Genomic DNA, 22,502 nt, shown 5'->3' with positions numbered 1-22,502 from the left:
GAAAGGCAAGGTGATATTTTTGTGGATTTTTAATCTCCCAGAAGCACACATTCCACAGTAGTTACCATTTTTATATATATTTTCCCCATTTTTTTTAAAGCAGACACAAAATCGTCCACTTAAAGCATCAAGAGGGAAAGATGTTATGAGGATATTAACATAAAGATGTTTGCTAGTTGGAGGTTGGCTAGGTGATGAAAAGAGCAGGGCTCATTTAATGTAATTACAGCACTTGTATTTACAGATATCTTGGTGATATTAAAGTTAAATCCCCTGAAGTCTGTTTTATAATGACTGCCTTTTTCACCTTATTGAGCAGCTTCTGCTGGATGCCCGAGCGAACGTGGAGGGGGCGATTCAGGAAAGCACAGAGAACTACACGGAGACGCCTCTACAGTTGGCATCTGCGGCAGGTAACAGAAAACACTGAATTGTTATCGTATGCAGAAGCCAAACTGGAAAAGTGTGGATTAAAATGCAAAATATTAAACTAAGCAGCATCTACAGACATGAAGAAAAAGAAATATGTGCAGTAGTTATTGGTGTTAAGGTTATTTTTATTGCACAATATAACGGTAGTAGAATATTGCAATACCCTCTTGATAAAAACAAAATAAATTCTCATTTTTGTACATGCACAACTATTACCTGCTTGTTTATATGTATATTCATGCAGCACAGAATTAAAGAAATTGTTTATTGCACTTGAAAGACCTTACGCACATAAAATTTCCAGTTGTGATATAATCAGATGTGCATCAGTATACAGAGCGACGTCAAAACCCTGATGACTAATTTGCTGAAAATCTCAAGGGAACCAGCTGTGAATTAGTTTTCAGTGTTTTGACGTCATTACTGCAGCACTTTATTAGATCTGTTCTTTAGATCTTAAAGTGACAGCCTTATAAACAGGATCACTGTTACTAATATTAACACAACTCAACTAGCAGAATGATTTTGGTGACAAATCTCATTTTGACACATATTTTGGGAAAATGCTGTGATAAAAGGTAAAAGAAAGTCCACAATTACTTTTTTATTGAAAAATAATTGAAAACTAAATTGAAAATAAGTCAATTTGTGTGTGTTTTTTTCACCAAATCAGTGTCATAATTTGTGAACTCAAATCAAAGAGTTAAAATCCTGCCATGTTTTAAAACTTTTAGTAGTTTTGATCAGGACTAAGGTTGATTGACCAAAAAAAGAAAAAAAAGAATATATATATATATATATATATATATATATATATATATATATATATATATATATATATATATATATATATATATATATAAAGTATTTATCTGAGAATAATAATATATCTGATGCAGTTTAATTTAGTGAATTTCATCCTTAATATAACAAAAGGTTAGTACATTTGAACAGTGCACAAGGGTTAATTAACCAGCAAAATCTAATTGATGACATTGTGATGTGTTTTTTTAAGGGTCGCAGTAAGTGGCATGTAATTTCATTAAAATATGTAAAATAAAAATGACTTTTAGCTCAGGTAATACTCTCAGAGTTACAGCACTGAATACTATCTACATTTTAAGTGTGCAGTTTAATACATTAGAGTGATAGTTCACTCCAAAATGAACATAATTGAATTAAACAAGGCTAAACTTGGACTTTAAGTGAAAATCTAACAGATGTCTAAGAATAGCCCAAAACTAGACTAGTCGTCAAATAGACAGATTAGACAGACTTTATATTTGTAGTCATTCATTCCTTTTTATTTGACGACTAGTCTAGTTTTGGCCTATTCTTTGATGTCTATTAGATTTTCACTGACAGCCCAAATTTAGCCTTGTTTTAGCCAATATGACTATTTTTAGATGTCTTTTAGACATCTATTAGACATCTTTTAAAAACAAAAAATGCTTGCTGGGTAACTAATCTGACAATCCGCAGACTCAATTGTTCAGTTCATAAAAATAGGCACAAACAAATGGTAACAGACACAGAGAGGGAAAACACACTCCAACAAAGCCCCAAAAAATGTCTTTGAGTTTGACTTTGATTGTTGTTGGTTCACCCAAAAGTGATCATTTACTACTAAAAAATGTAGGTGACATTTTTTTCCTCCAGTAGCTTCATAAAATGCAAGTGAATGGCTACCAGAACTTTGAGAGTAAAAAAAAAAAAAAAAAAAAAAACTAATAAAAACAAAATAAATACTTGTTGCTCTCGATGATACATTGAGGTCCTAAAGTGAAATAATCAGTCTGCTCAAGAAACATTATATAAAGCATTAACACCTTTAACCCACAGCCTGTGCAGTATTTTCATACTATGTAGTTCTTAAATGTTGTAAAATTCACTGTTTAAGAGTAAATAAACCACTTTTAAAAGTGCTAACCCTCCAATATTCACTTATGGAGAGTATGTAAGTGAAATCACTGACTGTTAGATTAAGCTGCATTAGAGGATGTCGCTGTGTACAACCAGGATCTATTTTTTTAAAACGGTAACATTCTGTTCCTTTTGTGCCTCTAATTTCAGTAAAACGGTCCTTGCAGACTGTGAGCTGACAAACTGAAGACATTATACTTTTGTGGACTGACTGGTTCCAGAAGCGTAATAGTATTATTCAGAGACTGATGGGGCTGCTTCGCTCTCGAGAGCCCTCTGCAAACTTGCTAATGAGCCTTAGCGGCAGTGGCTTTTTTTCCCCCTTAACATCCACTGTGTGAATGTGACAAGTCCACATGGTGGAATGATGTATGGAAACCAGTGCCAAATGAGATTTCATAATCCCGGCTGTGGCAGTCCTATGAATATGAATTGACCTGAGTGATATTCATTTACATTTGCCAAGTGTTTTCCAGCATAATGCTGAAAATTACCTGTCTGACCCACTTAGCGTACAAACTCTTGAAGAGTCGGGTAATTCAGGCTTGAGTCGGCTGGTAATGGACACCTTCTTGGTGTGATAAAAACGGATGGGGTGCACAAAAAATGGTATCATCTCATGCAGAGGAGGAGAATGAAGGAGCACAAGCTGAACCCATTGAGCTGAAATGTCTAGAAACAGGTTTAACCATATGCCTGTTCCCTTGTGACCCACAGAAATGGCTGCGGATAGGATTGTTTGAGCCTCATCGGATCTAAAACTCATCAGGCCTCATTGATTACGCTCCATTTGCTGTATGCTAGGTCAATTACCCCCAGTGTTAGCATTCGGGTTTTCCTTCTAATGTAGAAACGCTTTCCTCTCATTACTCCATGTGGACAGCCTGCTAATTTACATTAGCAAATCAATCTGGGGACGTCCTGCTAGACCATCTGAATAAATGAGTCAATAAATAAGCTTTTCTGTAACATCTCAATATCAGAGATTTCTTCTTCAGGACTCATGTATGCTATAATCGAACAGGTCAAAAGAGATAAATGACTTCTGTCTTTAAATTTATGCTGTTGTTTTTTTTAGAATGAGGGAATTGTAGCTTGAGGAGCTTAGATAACCAAACAAAAGAGGATAAATAGCACAAAACTTGACCAACTTAATGTTTCATTATGGATTTGGCAAAAGGAATGGGTAACATAATCAAATATACAGTAATTAAAAATGTATTGCACTTTGTGTATTGATTTATTGATTGCAAAGATTGCGAATGGCCAAACAGACATTTCTAACATTTTCATAATATACTGTTTTGTATTATTTATTATTAATTGACATGAATATAATTGATAAAATTATCTGTTTTTAATATCATAATTTTATTCTTAACAATTTTATTAATGAATTCATATCAACATATTGACATGATTATTATTGACTAAAGGTTATAAATAATTTTTATTCAATGTTATTTTTATTTCATTATTTATTCACTTTTATTTATATATGTGTTACGTTACATGATTTTAATGAACAAAAATAACATTAAATTGTTTAAAAAATTTAATAAAAATTATTTATTCATTTACTTATAAATATTTAGATTATTGACTAAAATATAATAATTTTTAGACATGTATTTAAGCAGTTTTAAATATTTATTCAATACTTCTATTTCTCTCTCTTTCTCTCTCTCTCTCTATCTCTCTATCTCTCTCTACAATAATACATATTGGTATTATTATGATGGACAATTTATTTTACTTTGATCGACTACAATATTTTTTAATCAATATATTTTTTTATTTAATTATTTATTCATTTTTATTTATTTATGTGTATCACTTGATATTATGAAATAAACGTTCACACTTTTGCACTATAAACATACGATTGACTAAAAGCATTTTTCCACACATTTATTGAAATATTCAACAATTTTGCTCTTCATCAACACACAGCAGCCCTGCTGTCATAATCTTATTACAAAATCAGACACCCTTTGCCTTGAAATCCATTCACATGAGGCATATTTTATACTCTACTCATCAAAAACAGCAGTGTCTCTACGCTGATCTTAATAGCTTGTCTCTTTCTTGCAATAAAAGTGTCAACAAAAATGTATTCAATATAAATTGTGTTTTATCAGGCAACTTCGAGCTGGTCAGTTTGCTTTTGGAAAGAGGAGCAGACCCTCTGATTGGCACCACTTACCGGAATGGCATTTCCTCCGGTCCACTGGGTGAAATGAACTCGTACAGCCTTGCAGCAGCACATGGACACAGGTAAAGTACCACAAAGCCAATGATTTACCAGCATATGATGTGTATAAAGCCACGGCACATTCACCACCAACCCAACTTTCATTAGTCCATTGACACATTTGTCACCACATATCATTATTTCCGTGTTCTTATACATCATTCTGACTGCAGAAACTTAATTTATCAGATCCGAAACCCCTGATGTGTTTTTATTGGCACGCATAAAAGCTGAGCTGGTGCATTTGACCGCAAAATCCTGTGTAATTTACTACCACAACATCACTCTCGGTGGCCGGTTGAACTGTATGGATGACTGCGCTCTCATTCATTGAGTCTCACCTATGGCCAGCGCTGCATAATGGACGCTCATTGAAATTCACACCACATACAGTACGTCTGAATGAGAATCCAGTGTGTTCGATGGCCAACTCTCCCACATCTGCACTATTAAGGCAATTCGTTATAAAGGGGCGTCCAATTTGGGACATGTTGTGTTGTCTGAGCCAGAAGCGAATGTCTTTGGCTTTAAGTTGTAGAGTTGTTTGCAGCTTTACATGCCGCAGTGATTGCTTGTTTATGCATATTAGATGAGTCGTAGAGTGCTGGAACTTTTCTGAGCTTACAAAGACTTTGAAAATGCGGCAAAGCAGGGAAAAAAAACGCACTGGAATGCATTGATAAATGGAAGACATAAAAGATAAGCTCACAGTTTTTTATAAAGGCTGTTTTTTTCTTTGTTTTGTACTCATCAATCCACTGATTGCAAGCAAGTAATCCTTGTGGTTAATGGTTTTGGCTGAAATAGACTGTTTTACTTTTGACAGTCTAATGTTTCTTAAAAGAGGTAGTCAATGCATAAATGAAACTTGTTTACTCTTGCTATGATAAGTATATAATTTATAAAATGAATTATCGTAGGTCTTTTATGCTCACAAAAGCTCCATTAATTTGATCAAACACAGTAAGTATTGTAATATATTATTAGTTTATAAAAGAGCAGACACGTATTTCAATATATTTTAGCCAATGTAGTTTTCTGAGCCTTTAGAAATCAAGCCGATTTGGTCAAAAAATGATTACTGTTTATAATATTTTGGATGAAACCATAAGACATTTCCTTTCAAATGTTCTGATATACAGTTAAGTCCAAAATATTTGGACATTGACACAATTCTAACATTCTTGGCTCTATACATCGATACAATGGATTTGAAATTAAACCAACAATGTGCTTTAACTGCAGACTGGCAGCTTAAATTTTAAAGTATTTACATCCACATCAGGTGAACGCTGTAGGAATTACAACAGTTTGCATATGTACCTCCCACTTGTTAAGGGGCCAAAAGTAATTGGACAGAATAATAATCATAAACCAAACTTTCACTTTTTAATACTTTGTTGTAAATCTTTTGCTGTCAATTACAGCCTGAAATTTTAAACGCATAGACATCACCAGACACTGAGTTTCATGCCTGATGGTGCTCTGTATGGCCTCTTGAGCAACTCAAATTAAAGCTGACAGTCTGCAGTTAAAGCACATCTTGTTTGTTTAATTTTGTAATGCATTGTGTTGGTGTATAGAACCAAAAATATTAGAATTGTGTCAAAAATGTCAGAATATGTATGGACCTAATTGTTTAATAGAAACTTCATAATAGATAATAGAAATAGAATAGAATAGAAACTTCATAATAGAAAGCATTTATTTGATATATATATATATATATATATATATATATATATATATATATATATATATATATATATTATTATAGAATTATACATATTATTATAGAACATTTCTCAAGTCATTGACTCATTTGCTTTGCTAGATCTTGCCAAAAAAAAAGAAACAACAAAAGCAAACCAGAATGATTGTATGATAAACCAAAAATGATATATTCAAATAATTAAAAAAAAAAAATTATTACTTGTTGTTTCTGCCTACTCTAATACCTCAAATACAAAGATGCTTGTAAAAACTAAACAACTTAACAAAGCAAAATATTTATTATTTTTATGATTATTTTTATGATTATTATTATTATTATTATCATTATTATTTTTATTATTTTAGATAAATCATGCCCTAAGACTTTAAGTGTACTTTGTTTTATACACTTTTGTTATTGATTCGTTTATTTTCATTTTATTGTGCTGTTATACTTTTTATGTGTTTAAATTCACATTTGTATTATGATTTACCCAACTGATTTTGTTTGGTACATTTGGTCCTGCAGGAACGTCTTCCGGAAGCTTCTGTCGCAGGTGGAGAAGGACAAGGGGGACGTGTTGTCTCTGGAGGAGATGCTGGCTGAGGGTTCGGAGGCCGTGGAGAGGAGAGCGCCACAGAATGAAGGCACCCTCCGGACAGGCAAGGCCAAACTAAGAGCCCTCCGCGAGGCCATGTACCACAGTGCCGAACACGGCCATGTGGACATTACCATAGACATCCGCAGCCTGGGTTAGTAAAAACACTGCACGATCACCACAGACATGCTGCCATTAGTCTCAGCCTCAGATCACGTTTATAAAATGATAATACCTGCCATGATAAAAGAAGTAAAGGCACAAAGACTTTTTTATTCAATCAGACCACTGAAGTTAATATGATTTTCTTTATTTATATCTGAGGTTGAACTAATCTCTTGCCAAAGTTTACCAGGTTAGTGGCATCAAATCTTTGAAAGACTGCCTTTGAAAGATGTTTGAAGCCCTTAGTTGCTGGTTAACTATGAGTGTCTTTTTTTCTGCCTGTCACTATCCCTTAACATCACGTTTTTCCACTAACACTGAGTATTTACACTACCATTTATTTATAAATGAAATTATTACTTTTATATTTCAGATTTCTTTTATAGGTTTTCTACATGGAAAACCAATTACAACATTCATTTTATAATTATCCTTGCATGTTGTTGTTAACTTTGCCCCAGATAAACACTTCCCTCCCTCAACAGCCTATAAGTAAAATTAAATAAATAAATAAATAATAATAATAAAGATAAATAAATAAAAAATGAAAGTGAATAATCAATATGTATTCATATAATATTGCTCATTGCTTATGGTCTTCGCCATAATAAATAATATTTTTAAATGAGTATTTATTTCAATTATTTCAATATTTCAGCTTTTACTTTATTTTTTTATCTGACTGTGGTTTCTTTTATGGTTTCAGTGTGCATTTTCTTATTTCTGTGAAGGCCACAAATATGAAACTAAGTTCGATATTTTTACATTTAAAGAAATGAGAAATAGATTTTATCTTAAATAGCAGTTGTTTCAGTTTTTACTGTATTGTTTGACTGTGTAATCTTTTTATTGTATATTTACACCACTATTATTTACTGAAAACAAAATTTCCCTTTGGTATTTTTCTAACAATATAAACAAAAACAAACATGTTGTCCCTTACAGTTAAAGTTCTCGTTATCAGAATAAAACAGTACATCAAATAAACTAATTTCTGTCTTATGCTTCATTTTTGTTAATAAACAATTTTAAATCTTTTCAAAATATTCTTGAGTAAATACAATAAAAAAGCTAAATTGTTTATTTTTCTTGACCACAAAATTCACAAATATATGAAATATCAAGTTTAAATCTTTCCAAAACAATTAAATTTAGTTATTTATACAAAACTTATTTGTCAACTTCCAAGCTTTAACCCAAGAAATATTATCAAATAATGAAAACCAAAAATATCTTGCTATAGATAGAGACAACGAACAAAGAGGATGTCAAAATTATGCCTGCTCACATCAGTCTCCGAAAACGTCACAGAATGCAGTATTATGCATGTCAGGTCACTAGATGATGATGTCACTTTGTAAAGAAATGCTACATGCACTGCAAAAAATAACACATTTTTCAGTTTTACGTTTCCCCCTGCATGTTGTGCCATAAAAAACAACCCCAAACTATTTACTGTAACATGTTCACAGCATGCATCACATTAACGTAGATTAAACATCACAGGTTGAATGTTTTGTTTTGCTGCACAGATTGATTATGTAGTGTCCCGCATACATTATCTGATATATTGTTTGTATATGCAGGCGTACCGTGGACCCTACACACATGGCTAGAGTCTCTGAGAACATGTTTCGTGCAGCAGCGGCGGCCACTGATCCAGGGCCTATTGAAGGACTTCAGTTGCATTAAAGAAGACGAGTACACAGAAGAGCTCATCACACACGGACTGCCACTCATGTTCCAGATCCTTCGAGCCAGCAAGGTCCATTCTCAATTATCTGATACTGACTGATCCAGTATCAGTGCTTTATTTGCTGCCTGATCTGATCATATCACAACTCATTCATCATGTTGAGCTTTAATCTATTTGCTGCTCAAATTTAAATTCAGAGCACCTACATTTCTCCATCTGCTATTCTAGAACTCATTCATATTTTATTATTTAGCTTTAGTTGTTTTGTGACTTGTTGCTTATCTTTTTGTTTTTATTCAGCCTTGATTTCTTTGTAGTTTTTTGTTTATTTTAAGTTTTTTTTTTTTTTATTAAATGAATGAAGTATTTATATCTACATTTTATACAGTTATAATTGTGGTAATTTAATTTCATTAATGCAAATTTCTAGATTTTGTTTATTATTATTATTTTTTAATCTAATACCTCATTCCTGCTTTATTTCAATTAACGAAACAAAATTTTTTAATTTTAATTTTGTTTGGCATTGGTTAAAAAAAACTTTAAGTATTTATTAATATGATTTCATTTAGATTGTTATTTTCATTTACATTTTCATATTTTATGTTCTCTTAAAATGTTTGTTTTGTTTTTTTTATTTATATTGGGGTTTCCTATTTTAGTTTTAAGCACATAAATGTATTTAATTTAATTAAAAAAGAAACATTTCTTTTATATATACAGTTTAAATCAGAATTATTAGCCCCCCTATTTCCCAAATTATGTTTAACAAAGCAAGGAAATGTTTGATAATATTTTTTCTTCTACAGAAAGTCTTATTTGTTTTATTTCGGCTAGAATAAGAGCAGTTTTTTTTTTTTTTTACATTTTAAGGTCAAATTTATTAGCCCCTTCACTCTAATAATAATAATAATAATAATAATAATAATAATAATAATAATAAAAATAATAATAATAATAACAACATCCAAAATATTTAAATGTTTTCCTCTGCTCTATCTAATATTTTTAGATTTAGGTCTTTTTTTATAAATTTGTTAAATTTATGCAAATGTAATTTAAAGCATATTATTTGTGCCTTATTTTCTGATTGAGGGCATGTATTTTAGTCGCTCTGCTACTATAGCATATAGCATTATTGTCACATTATCGTTTAAATAATGTGCGGCACTTGAGAATTTAATGTCCCTCATAAGTCTCTGCATTATTGTTATCACTGCGTGTCAGTCTGTGACTCCGAGCAAACAGGCAATCAACGTCAGCCACGCCAGATTCAGCTTTCTCCATAATTACCATGATAAATCCTCTAATTACAGCGCTCGTCATAAGTGGCGTGTTGGTATTACCATAGGCTTGGATGCGTTTTGCTTTTAGAAAACAGGCTTAAAGGTCTGACTCCAGCATGTGTTTGTGTGATCTGCAGAACGAGGTGATCAGCCAGCAGCTCTCAGTCATTTTTACCCAATGCTATGGTCCTTTCCCAATCCCCAAACTCACCGAGATCAAGAAGAAGCAAACGTCTCGCTTGGGTGAGTTTTTCGCTCATGTCTCTTCATTAATCTCAGCTTCAAATGCGATTTCTCTGCCCCTACATTACTGATGCCCTGTTCATACCAAGCATGATAACTATAGACTAGGGCTGTCAATCGAATAAAAAAATATATGCATTAGCAAATTTAACATATAAAGGATGATTTAATTGTAAATGTGTAGAGCTGAAATTAAGAAATGGATAACGTGCTCTTATGTAGGCATCGGCCTGTATACAATACTGACAGTATGATGACCTTGTATTAAAATATCATGGCTTCACGGTTTTGTGATTACTGCTCTAAAATAACTTCTTTTTTAATGTCTGGATAGAAAACAACATTTTTTTTACCATTGAATGCAATACTGCACTGTTCATGTCTATAGAATGCTTGGATGTTGGTGCATATGTTTTCATATGTTCTTCAAATGTTTGCTGAATCGTGGGCTGACCTGTAGCTTTTGACATGGAGGGTCCTTTGATCGTGGAGATACTGTTTGGCCTAAATAAATAAATTAGTTGTCCTTGATTTAAATAATAAAAAAAACTTACATATATCTAAGAAAAGGTATAAGAGAAAATTTTAGCGGTTTTAAAACATGGCTGTTTTTCAGTTTTAAGAACGCAGAGAACAGACTTGCACTCTTGTTGAGACTGGCCTTGCCTGGTCACCTCGGAAGAACGAACTTAGGAGACCATGAGAACACAGAACACAACCTCTGAGAAATGAGATGCTGCGTTCTTCCTGATGGTCACAGACCTTCTCGCATTTTTAATGGAAAACTATTTAAACAGTACAGCATTTATACAACGATTTATTTATTTTTTTCCCTTTTCAATATAAATGACATGCACAAAATCCTTACAAATATACTTTGCACAATACAAACAAATCACATTTTAATAGGAATTTCAGCTAATAAACACCCTTAAAGTGTTTATGCCTTTATTAAGATTTTTATGGTAATGTTTACTTACACCATCTCATTTGGGAAAACTCCTGAAATAAATTAATTATATCTCTTAACTTTAAAAATAAATGTATATAAAATGCTGCGCTTTGCCACCTCCTTTATTCAGCCCACTGACTTCTCGGACTTCTATAGTGAGTTTGGTGCTCAAGTCTGCATTGATGGATCGTCAATACCAAGAACACATCCAGGAACATCACAGTATCCTCCATTCTTGTGGTCTTAAGTTTTGGAACTGAACTTTTGCGGTTGATGATGAACAGAACGCTGATGAATGCATATTGACAAACAGCCCATAACTTTTCCAAACTGTGGTTAATCTTGAAACCGGCTATTGTCCTATTCCTACTCTTAAGGCCTATTCACAACAAACACAACTATAAATATTACAATAAATAAACTTCCGTCCACACTGACAAACTATTAATCTTTACTTCTAAAGCACGTTTAATGATGTAGATTGTCAAAGTAGCTTAACATACATGAAGTTTTAGTCAATTAAAACCAATAAAAATTGGTTCATTTTTAGTTTATGCATTACTTCCATGTAACCAGCAGATGTCCCGTGTGCTTCTTGTATCAGTCTGACCAGTAAATCTTTCAAATAATTAATCTTATTAAAATGTTCTCCCCATATTGGTGTGGGTTTCCTCCAGCTGCTCCAGTTTCCCCACAGTCCAAAGACATCTGCTATAGGTGAATTAAATTGGCCGTAGTGTATGAGTGTGAATGTGAGAGTGTATGGGTGTTCCCCAGTACTGGGTCGCAGCTGGAAGGGCATCCGCTGTGTAAAACATATGCTGGAATAGATGGCAGTTCATTATGCTATGGCGACCCCTGACGAATAAAGGGACTAAGTCAGAGGAGAATGAATAAATAATATAATAAATGAATTTAGCTCTCGCAGTCAGTGTAGTGTAATAAAAACAGCAAACTATTTCCCCCAACATTATCAAAGGATTCAATGAAATGTTCCTTAAAGTAGCTCTGGATGAAAGAGGTGCTTTATTTTTGCACTTTAATTTTCTATGTTAAAATGTAATTTGATTATTCTTTCCCATTTGGGAAATAGTTTTTTAGATAGTCGTTTTCTTTAAATAATCCTTAAAAATAGGGTTTAAAATCAAACAGCTTCTCCACAATGTCATCTATAGCTTTAAGGCTCTGGTATTCTTCAAATGAAATTGAAGAACATACTGAAATGACATAATTTTGAATCAAATCAGTTCCAAACGAAGTTCATTTTGAGTTTGTTTCAGCAGTTTGCCAAAGCCAAATTTTTGGAACCATCGCATTTAGTTTGCCTATAGCTATTAGATTGCTCAAACCGTTGATATTTCAGTGTATTCCGACAGGCTGTCTGTGTTTTAGTGTTTATTAGCTGAGAAAAAAATCATTCTGAAAGTGATCTCCATTTTATTGTTTCTCTACATCTTTATCATTATATTTGTGGTCTGAACTCTGCTGTTGTTTTAGATTCAGAATACTTTTTAGAACATCGTCTTTATCGTCGTCTTTGTAGTTATTGTGCTTGGTGCGAGCGGGCCTTAACAATATTAATAACTGAGCAATATTAAGCAAACAATAGAGCTTGGTTAATTTATAGTGCACTTTGATCCTTTGATGCTTTCCATTCGCAAACAGCTATTTTACAAACTACACGAAAGGTAATCACTGGCAAAGAATAATGGGGTGTACTTAAAGCATTAAATCCATTCACTGAAACCTTTCGATGACATTTTACTCAGGAGACACAAAAGAAGTTCAATTACAGCATATTTTTAGTCTTAGTTTAGTTTCCATTTTTAGTTAATTTGACTGATGGTTTTAGAGGAACACTAGTGCCATCTAGGCTTTGGTTAATCTATTGCAAGGCATAGAGTTATAAAACAGACATCTTTCATTCTCTTTCTTGTGTTGATGACAGCCTGTCAAATGTAAGACATGCCACTACTACTAAATAATGAAGACGCCTGTGTAATCCCTGCTGTGTTATGTTGAATGTCTGACTTGGGGACTCGATTCTGTTTGATTTGTACCATCTTACAGACCCACACTTTCTCAATAACAAAGAGATGTCTGATGTGACGTTTCTGGTGGAAGGAAAGCCCTTTTATGCCCATAAAGTGCTGCTCTTCACTGCCTCGCCAAGGTTTGAGTTTTTGTGCTTGAATTTATGACCGAGCAGAACGTGGGAGGAACCAGCTATTCTCTACTTTTAGTGCATACGCTCAGATTAGTTGGCTCACGTTAAAAGCACTCTAATAATATTCTGTAGGTAATAACTCACTGTAATTTTAGCTCTTGATATTATTTTTAAAAATGTCTTTTGTGCTCATGGGCAAAAATAACTCAAGATAACTTAAAATCGCATACTCTTTTAGACGCATATATCTATATATAAGATTAAATTAATTATTTATAAATTCATTTCATTTATATATTCATTTTAGATCTATCTATCTATCTATCTATCTATCTATCTATCTATCTATCTATCTATCTATCTATCTATCTATCTATCTATCTATCTATCTATCTATCTATCTATCTATCTATCTATCCATCTATATATATATATATATATATATATATATATATATATATATATATATATATATATATATATATATATATATATATATATATATATATATATATCATCTATCATCCATCCAACATCTATTTATCCATCCATCTGTCATATATCCAATAATTTTTCCATTTATCATTCCTCTTTTAATCCATTGTCCGTCAGTCTATCCATCTTTCATCCATTCAGCTATAAATCAATCATCTACCCATCATTCTTCCATACATCTTTTCATCTGTCATCTCTCCATCCATCCATCCAGCTGTCATATATCCATTGTCCATCTGTCGTCTCACTGTCCATCCATCCATCCATCCATCCATCCATCCATCCATCCATCCATCCATCCATCCATCCATCCATCCATCCATCTATCTATCTATCTATCTATCTATCTATCTATCTATCTATCTATCTATCTATCTATCTATCTATCTATCTATCTATCTATCCTGTCCGTCTGTCTGTCCGTCCGTCCGTCCGTCCGTCCGTCCATCCATCCATCCATCTATCTTTCATCCTTTTTAACATTTATCCATCCATCCATCTATCCATTCAACTTTCCATCTGTGATTCCTCTATTAATCCACTGTCCGTCAATTCTTCCATACATCTTTTCATCTGTCTTCTCTCCATCCATCCATCCATCAATCCATCCATCCAGCTGTCACATATCAATTGTCCATCCACTCACTGACACATCCATCATCTATATGTCAAGATTTGACAATTGTCAGTTTGGCTGTACTTCATCTCAACATATCATTTAAATAATAGAAGTTAGAGAAAGAATATCTGAGCAAACACAAGACCTTTTCTAAATCTGCCAGGTCTACTAGAATAGTAATTCACACAAAATGATGGTCTGGCGAGGATGTCTGCATGAACTTATTCATATTCATGAGCTCATTATAGTGTGTGATGACATCACAGCGTGCTCATCTATTGTACCTGCAACAGAACTCAATTCCGCATCACTGCTTTACTCTAGATCTCATAGTGTTATAAAATTTTATGAGGGTTTTTACTGAGCTCTCAGTAAATCTTTGTAGTAATACCACTTATAAAGGAAGTCTGTGAGTCTCTTCATCTCTTTCTGACCTGCAGGTTTAAGTCTCTGCTCTCTAACAGACCAGCGGCGGAGAACACATGCATCGAGATCAGTCACGTCAAGTACAACATTTTTCAGGTTGGAAACTCCTGACTCATAAATCCCACTCAAACTCATGTCGGTATTACAGTCACATTGCAATACGCTAATTCCCATTTCTGTCAGCCCTTTTCAGCTTAATGACAAAAATGTGTTGGTATAGTTATGACTGGTGCTAAGCTCATCTGTCCTCAAATGTTTCTTGGAAGTCTGAGAACATCTCATTGTTTTTTTCAGCTGGTAATGCAGTACCTCTACTGTGGCGGCACTGAGTCACTGCACATCAGGAACACTGAAATTATGGAGGTATTAAACATCCTTTATTCTCATAATTCCCAAAGTCTCTTTCATCAACACACTTGTGATGACTTTATAAATGATGACTTGAGGTAATGTTGAATGTTATGAATTAGAGGATTTTTCATGCTCGTACCAGAAAGCCCTCTCAATGCTCAAATCTTTCATTTATCTCCATATTTAGCAAATGGAAACTCTCTTGTATGTAGAAGTAATGTAAATTAATGCACATGGTTATTCATTCTAATTTAAGTTAGCTCTTGATTGTAAACCTAACAAATGTTTTGATATGTTTTGCTCATTGATGCTCACTCTGCTTCAAAGCTCCTGTCTGCAGCCAAGTTCTTCCAACTTGATGCTCTTCAAAGACACTGTGAAATAATCTGCTCCAAGAACATCACCAACGACTCCTGTGTGGACATATACAAACATGCCAGGGTACTTTGAAACATTTGTTTATCTGCAATTCATTTTGTTTGACATGTCAAACAAGTTATTACAGTTTTATGACATTGAAAATGATATGATAATATGTGTGTTTTAATGCTGTTGCCATATTAAGTCATTAATTTCATTGATGATAAAAGTAATATTTTGCTTATTACTGTATTCATATTTATGTTTGCTCATTTAAATACTATTTAAAATTTATTTATATTGAATATAATTGTGTTTTATTGTTATTTTTAGCAATTTAATTGCAATATGCAAACATTTTATCATAGACCAAATTGAGGGAAAATGGACAATTTATATTAATTCCTTCTTTCATTTAAATATTTACATTGTAGCCAATTGCCAGGTATAATCCAGGGATATTTTGTTGTTTGTTTCACATTGTTAGTACATTTCCTAGAATTATTTATTTAATCTTTGCTGTAAGTATCGAAGATTGCACACAATAAATCCTGGCTTAACATTCGTATTTGCATATCTATGAGGTTAATGACATTGATTAGACAAACACGGCACACCAACAAGAAAGCAATCTGTTTACATTTCCATCTGTGTATATTTCACCAGCTAAATCCACTCTGCTGGTTTTGGGTTGTTAGAAGTAGCTACAGAACAATAATTACAACACAATAATACTAAATGCTTTTACTTTGTACCTCTAGTTGCTGTATATCTAGCTGTGGCAATGTCATTGCAAGCTTTCAAGATTTCAAAATACGTCGCTATTCTCTCTTGAATCGAACTTTCTAACAGCAGGTAGCGCACTAGGCTAGATTTTAACAGCAGGTGGCACTCTAGGATATTTTTTTACAGAACACTAGGCTAGTTTTTAACAGTAGGTGGTGCTCTAGGCTAGTTTTTAACAGCAGGTGGCGCTCTAGGCTTGTTTTTAACAGCACATTAAGCTAATTTTTAACAGCAGGTGGCACTCTAGGCTATATTTTAACAGCAGATGGTGAAATTGGCTAGTTTTAAACACCAGGTTGCCTACTTGGCTAGTTTTTAACAGAACACTAGGCTTCTTTTTAACAGCAGGTGGCGCTTTAGGCTAGTTTTTAACAGAACACTATGTTAGTTTTTTAAAAGCAGATGGCGCTCTATGCAAAACTAGGCTAGTTTTTAACAGCAGGTGGCGCATTAGGCTAGTTTTTAATAGCAGCTAACTACAATAATGATTAGTTTATTATATTTGATATTTGTAAGGAATTAGATGAAAACTAAGCAATTAATTTATTAAAGAGAGAATAGCAATGCATTTTTAAAACACAGAATTAATTTCTTGAACGATTTTTTCGCACAGCTCTAGGTAAACCTTAGCAAAGCTTCATATTCCAGGATTAATTACAACCTAATTAAGGAACAATTACAAGCTGTTAACTCAGAATAGTGCTGAAAGCTCTTAGCAGGGTCAAGTCTCACATTGTCACTATGTTTCACACATTCTCAGTTCCTGGGAGCCCTGGAGTTGGCAGGCTTCATCGAGGGCTTTTTCCTGAAGAACATGGTGCTCCTGATTGAGCTGGAGAACTTTAAGCAGCTCCTATATGAGGTCCCTGCAGACAGCCCTGGTCCAGGCCCGTCCTATGATGTCCTCCATGACCTGGAGCAAACCCTGGCCCTGCGGATCCGCTCCATTCATCTTTCCACCTCCAAGGGCTCCATCGTCTGACACATCGTCGCCAAACTCACGCCAACCGTTCCTTACAGCGGTTTCATCGAGTGCTCCATTTTGTGTGCCAACCTACTGGAGACATTTCAAAAATCACCGCCGACGCAATCAAAGGGGGGATTGTGGGGAAAGCCGACGCATTTTACTCCACAGGCTAACATCTCCACCGTGTTGCAGAAACGTCAGCCTGCAGAACTCCATTCCAAGGGCTACGTACGTTACGTTGTGGAAACATTCTAGCAATGTTGTGACAAAGCTAATCGTGCCCAACAAACGTTAGCGCCCAGCCTCTACGGCGATGCATGCAGACGGGTCTGCTTCAATTATAGGTGGAACTGTCTGGGGAACGGTTGTCATGCTACCTACTGCGGACGGTTTTAGGTTATATTACTCTCAAATCAATGTAATATCGTTAGCCTGCCCAATTTGTGTAACATTCCCTGACACTAAACGCTAAGCAAACGATGCATGTTGAGTTTGGTAGGTGATGCTGCCATTACGTTTCCTAAGTGTTCACGTTGGACAAAAGCTCCACTAGATGAAGAGTTTTAAAACTAAGATGTTTTATATATTAATACTCACATCCAACTACTACTTTTGGTATTTGTGTCACTGAACAATAATATGCCAGCTGTTTAAATCCTAGCACTTGTGTTTTAACGCTTTGCGGTGTTAAGGAATAGGGATTTGCTACCTTCGGTCTTTTGTAGATTGATTCGGCAGACATTATAGTAGACTGAAATTAGGTTTTAGTTTATATTTAATCAACAAAAGTTTACCATGTCCACCGGTGCGTCGGTTCAAAGCAGATCATTTCATCCTAAGGCTGTAACCATGTCTAGTACATTGAGGAGAACTCATTTCTTTTTGAAATGAAACATTGGGAAAATTAGGTCAAATTTTAGTTGGGAAACTATTTTCAAATAATATTTTACAATATGCGCACATATTTGCATTCCTAGTTTGTTAAAAATGCAAAATATCTCCTGTCTTGTCACAATTAGTTAGTAATTTTCAATTCTAATCTAAATTTGAGGACAAAAACTGGATATTACTATTGTTTCTGTTGTAAAAAATGTTTTCATATATAATTAATCCAGAGAAGAATATATAGAATATATAGAAGGGAGAATATATAGGTGAATATATGTTTTTATTTTCATTTTTTAATAAATTATTGTACAGTAGGCTTGCGCAGTTTAAATATGAACAAAAATGGATCTTAACATCAAGTGTAAACATGCCCTTTCTACTTTGCGTACTGTTAAATCAACAAATCCCACCTACTTTTTATTGATTGGCCATCTCAATCATACTTACACTTTCCATTTTTGATTATTTGAGTGCACTTGTCCTCCTCAATGTCTGCATTGGTCACGGCCCTGTTTTAAAAACCCTCCAGTCGACCACTGTGCTTCATACACTCCAAACTGAGCAGTTCATCCTTGCCTTGAGGTCACACCACCTAATCTGCATGGGTCCTGTTTGGAGCTTTTTTGAAATACCAAGCTCATTTTCCTTTCAAGGATGCAGAATTACTTACTAACGCCCTTTTGTGCAGGACTCTATGGTCTTTGTTGCTTGCGAGTGTGTCGAAATTGTGTGTTATGAAAGATGTCATTGCACTGGTCGCTACCTTCATGACCCAATGTACATATTCCCGGTCCTCACCTGCTGCACTGCTTTCGTTCAATGTGAAAAATGTGAAGCCAAGCTGTTTTTAGTGTGCATGTTTTTCCCAGTGTTCGTTCGTAACCCTTCAAGATGTCGGTAAGTTTGAAACTGTACTGGATGTACGATGTTACCAGCAGATGATTATGTTGACAAGCCTGAACCCAAAGTAATAGATTTCGAAGTATGTAAAAGGTGCTGATATACTCATAGCGAAGTTGTTTTTCGTTCTTCGTAAGCAGCGGTTTACGATTAGCAAACATTCAGACGCCATCTACGCAGCTAAGACTTCATTTTTACAAACAAAATGATCAAAATAAACTAAAATTAGTGCCAAAAAAAGACTAAAAACTGTAGTTAGAGTAGTTTAAAATGTTTACAATCCAAATCTTTTCCCGAAAGCTCTCTTAGATAAGCCATTTTGAACTCCTAAAACCTAATTTCGGATTGATTTTAAATGGAAAAATTAGCTTTGAGCAAATCGGCCATCAAGGCATTTCATCCAAAGACTATCTAGATATCAAAATCCCATCCTAATAGTTAGTTATTTGATAATATCCAATCGGTTATCTTACCATAATGTGCTGGTAGTGCTGTCTAAAAGTCCTGTTCTGTTGTATGATTTGTATTTCATGTGCGATTCCGTTTATGAACATCCTGTTAATGGGGAAAGTTGCTAAATTTTAAAACGGAAATACATCCTTTATTGATATGTAGCTTATACTATGGAATAATATCACGATGCAAATAATTTAAAACTGTGAAGATGCATTTATTTTAAAAGGAATTTAGCATAGTTACTTTATTTTCTTACAAAGTACATTTATTGTGCGATCCCTGTCTGCTATTTTGTGACAAGTCGTCATGATGTATCGCTTTGAGAAGCCGACACAAAAATACAGACGGAGATAAATCGTGTCATTTTAAAAGATTAGACCCGCGCTTATGTCTTCAATACCTGCCGGTTGTGTTCGCGGTTTAAATAATGAAATAAAATTTGGATTTGTTAAAGCAATACTTGCCACAAATGTGTCCATGCAAGGTTAGTGCTCTCGTCTGAGCTGTTACTTGTGCGTAGCATGGATGCTTCTCCATGTAGCCAAATGTAAAGCAGAAGCCAATCTCATGAAGTGTTTGTAAACGCTGTACACACACACACACACACACACAAAGAAACTTGCTCAGTGTTTCCTAGCTTCGGCTTTTCTCTGCTATACTGCTGTTAACTCTTTAGTCTCCACTAATGCACACCTTTTGACATGAAAAACCTGCATGCTTTGGCTGGATCAGAGTCTAACGGAAATTGTTTGCTATTATTATTTCACTCGGTTGAGACATTGTACATTGTACAAAAGATATATAGAGAAATATCTATAGAACTTGGTGTAAATATAAGGGATGTGGTTGAGTTTAACGATTGAAAAAAATCAAGAATGTCACACTTGTGCTACAGTACAGTTGTTCGATGACATGCATTTGTGGACAGTCAATAGAAATGACCACGATTGACCACTGTGTTGGGTCGTCATTAAATTTCTGTGATAAACCGTTGAGTCTTAATTGATTGGTACATCTGAAGTGTTCAGCAGAGCTTTTCTGTCATTTCAGGGAGTGTGTGGAGTGTTTTGCCAGCTTATGTAAGGGTTTCACAGTTATGCTCCAAAGTGAACAGTTCTTAAAGGAATAGTTGAAAAATCGCAACCTATGCTCATTTTGAAAACGTAGCCCTATGCACATTTCTTGAGATCACGAATTATGTAGCCAGAAGTACGTATGGCTGCATTTTGTCTTTAAAAGAACACTACGGGGCGGTATGACGCAGTTCTTTTTTGCGCTGCCAGCTAACCACTTACTTCCATATAGACAGCTTTCCCGCTGTTACCAGTTTGTCCAGTGGCTTGCAGCATACATTGGCGGACTTGAGATGCAGATAGGAGTTGACCACAACGATGGGGTTCAAGTCTGGTGAAGAACGGTTCCAGAAAGCAGGTCAGACAAAAACAAAAGCCAAAAAATTAAATAAACAAGTAAATAACAGGGTGAGAATGTGGTAAAATCTGAAAACGTGGTAAATTTAGGCAAGGTTCTTTTCTTTTTCCGGATTGCCTTTAAAACACTATCGGTTGGGTTTAGGGAAGGGTGTTGTTGGGAGGATCGGTCGGTTGGTCAGTTGGTCAGTCAACAGCACATCGGTGGATTCTCGCAAATGGCACTCGCGAGAGAAATCTCAGTACCTCAAATTTGAAATACTCTGTTGTATTTGGGAAAACAAAACCTGACAAAAAACATAGCTCCTGGGATGTATTTAGAATGTATTTAGGGGTACATTTTCAGAATGAGCCTGGGTTGAAAAATTACCCTATAATTTACTCACCCTCAAGCCATCCTCTGTGTATATGACTTTCTTTTTTCAGACTAACAGACTAATAGTTTAACATGGTATCCCGACTTTTTCATTCTGTATAATAGTGTTTGATAGTGGCCTTTATTTTGAAGCTTTCAAAAGCACATAAATCCATCAAACTAAACCACACTATGCTAAGAGTTAATGCATGTCTTTAGCAGATTAATGTGTTTATTTATATCAAGTTTTACGTTTTGATCGATGTGTTTTTGTAACAAAAATATTTTACATTCTGAACTCAAATTACTAACTTCGAGTGCATTTATCAGCAGCCAGAAGTCATCTATTTGAGTTTGTAATTTAAACATAAGAAATAATTTTGTAGCAAAAATGCATTGATCAGCTTTGTAAGACACGTGTAAACCTCCTGGTGGCGTATGTGTTAGTTTTATGATGTATTTATGCACTTTTTAAAGATTCAAAAAAGCTACCCAACACTATTATACTGCATGAACAACCAAGATAATATTTATAAGTACACTGACTGTTTATATGACAGAAGAAAGTGGATGGGATAATTTTCATTAGGGTCAACTTAAAGAACTTTTTTTTTTCTCCATAACATGATGAACATTTCCACGGTGTGAAATTTTTAATCAGTGCAAGCTTCACCTGATATTTATTTGTATGGATTGAGCTCTATGATCTCTTAAACTGTTCCTGGACCTGCAGTAGCACACACTGTGGATCTCATCTGAGCCTCGTACAAGTCCAGCTATTTAAGAAGTTTCATCTGGATCTGAATGAACTGGATTTGAATGTTGTGTTTGGGTGTCCCAGGATCAGGTAATCTATTTCTCTTTTGTCCCATTTTCCTAGTTTTGATTTTGAACAACTTCTGATTGGTTCATCTCTGATGAGTTTCACTGTATATAAAGTGATTAATTACAATCAACATTAAATGTATAATGTTTTTTGTTTAGTAAGCATATATGGCTGCTTTCCTCTCATAATATATGGCTGTCTGGCAGTCAAAAG

The 22,502-nt window shown here is 34.4% G+C and overlaps 1 protein-coding gene across 7 annotated transcripts in view; it reads left to right on the top strand.

Annotated features, from left to right (window-relative positions):
• Positions 1-22,446, top strand: part of btbd11a (BTB (POZ) domain containing 11a) — a 209,764-nt gene extending 187,318 nt beyond the window's left edge. For 5 of the 7 annotated variants that reach the window (XM_073946311.1, XM_073946309.1, XM_073946312.1 and 2 more), the window contains 10 exons: positions 320-413; positions 4,497-4,632; positions 6,852-7,075; positions 8,673-8,851; positions 10,206-10,311; positions 13,334-13,436; positions 14,985-15,066; positions 15,265-15,333; positions 15,649-15,762; positions 17,228-22,446. In XM_073946311.1, the coding sequence (XP_073802412.1) occupies positions 320-413; positions 4,497-4,632; positions 6,852-7,075; positions 8,673-8,851; positions 10,206-10,311; positions 13,334-13,436; positions 14,985-15,066; positions 15,265-15,333; positions 15,649-15,762; positions 17,228-17,449 (1,329 nt within the window). In that variant the 3' untranslated portion in view covers positions 17,450-22,446. 7 annotated transcript variants of the gene reach the window in all.
• Positions 22,447-22,502: the final 56 nt, after the last annotated feature.

Source organism: Danio rerio, chromosome 4 (assembly GCF_049306965.1).
Source record: "Danio rerio strain Tuebingen ecotype United States chromosome 4, GRCz12tu, whole genome shotgun sequence".
NCBI lineage: Eukaryota > Metazoa > Chordata > Actinopteri > Cypriniformes > Danionidae > Danio > Danio rerio.
Note: the sequence above shows the minus strand (reverse complement) of the source record. Positions and strands in the feature narration are given on the sequence as shown.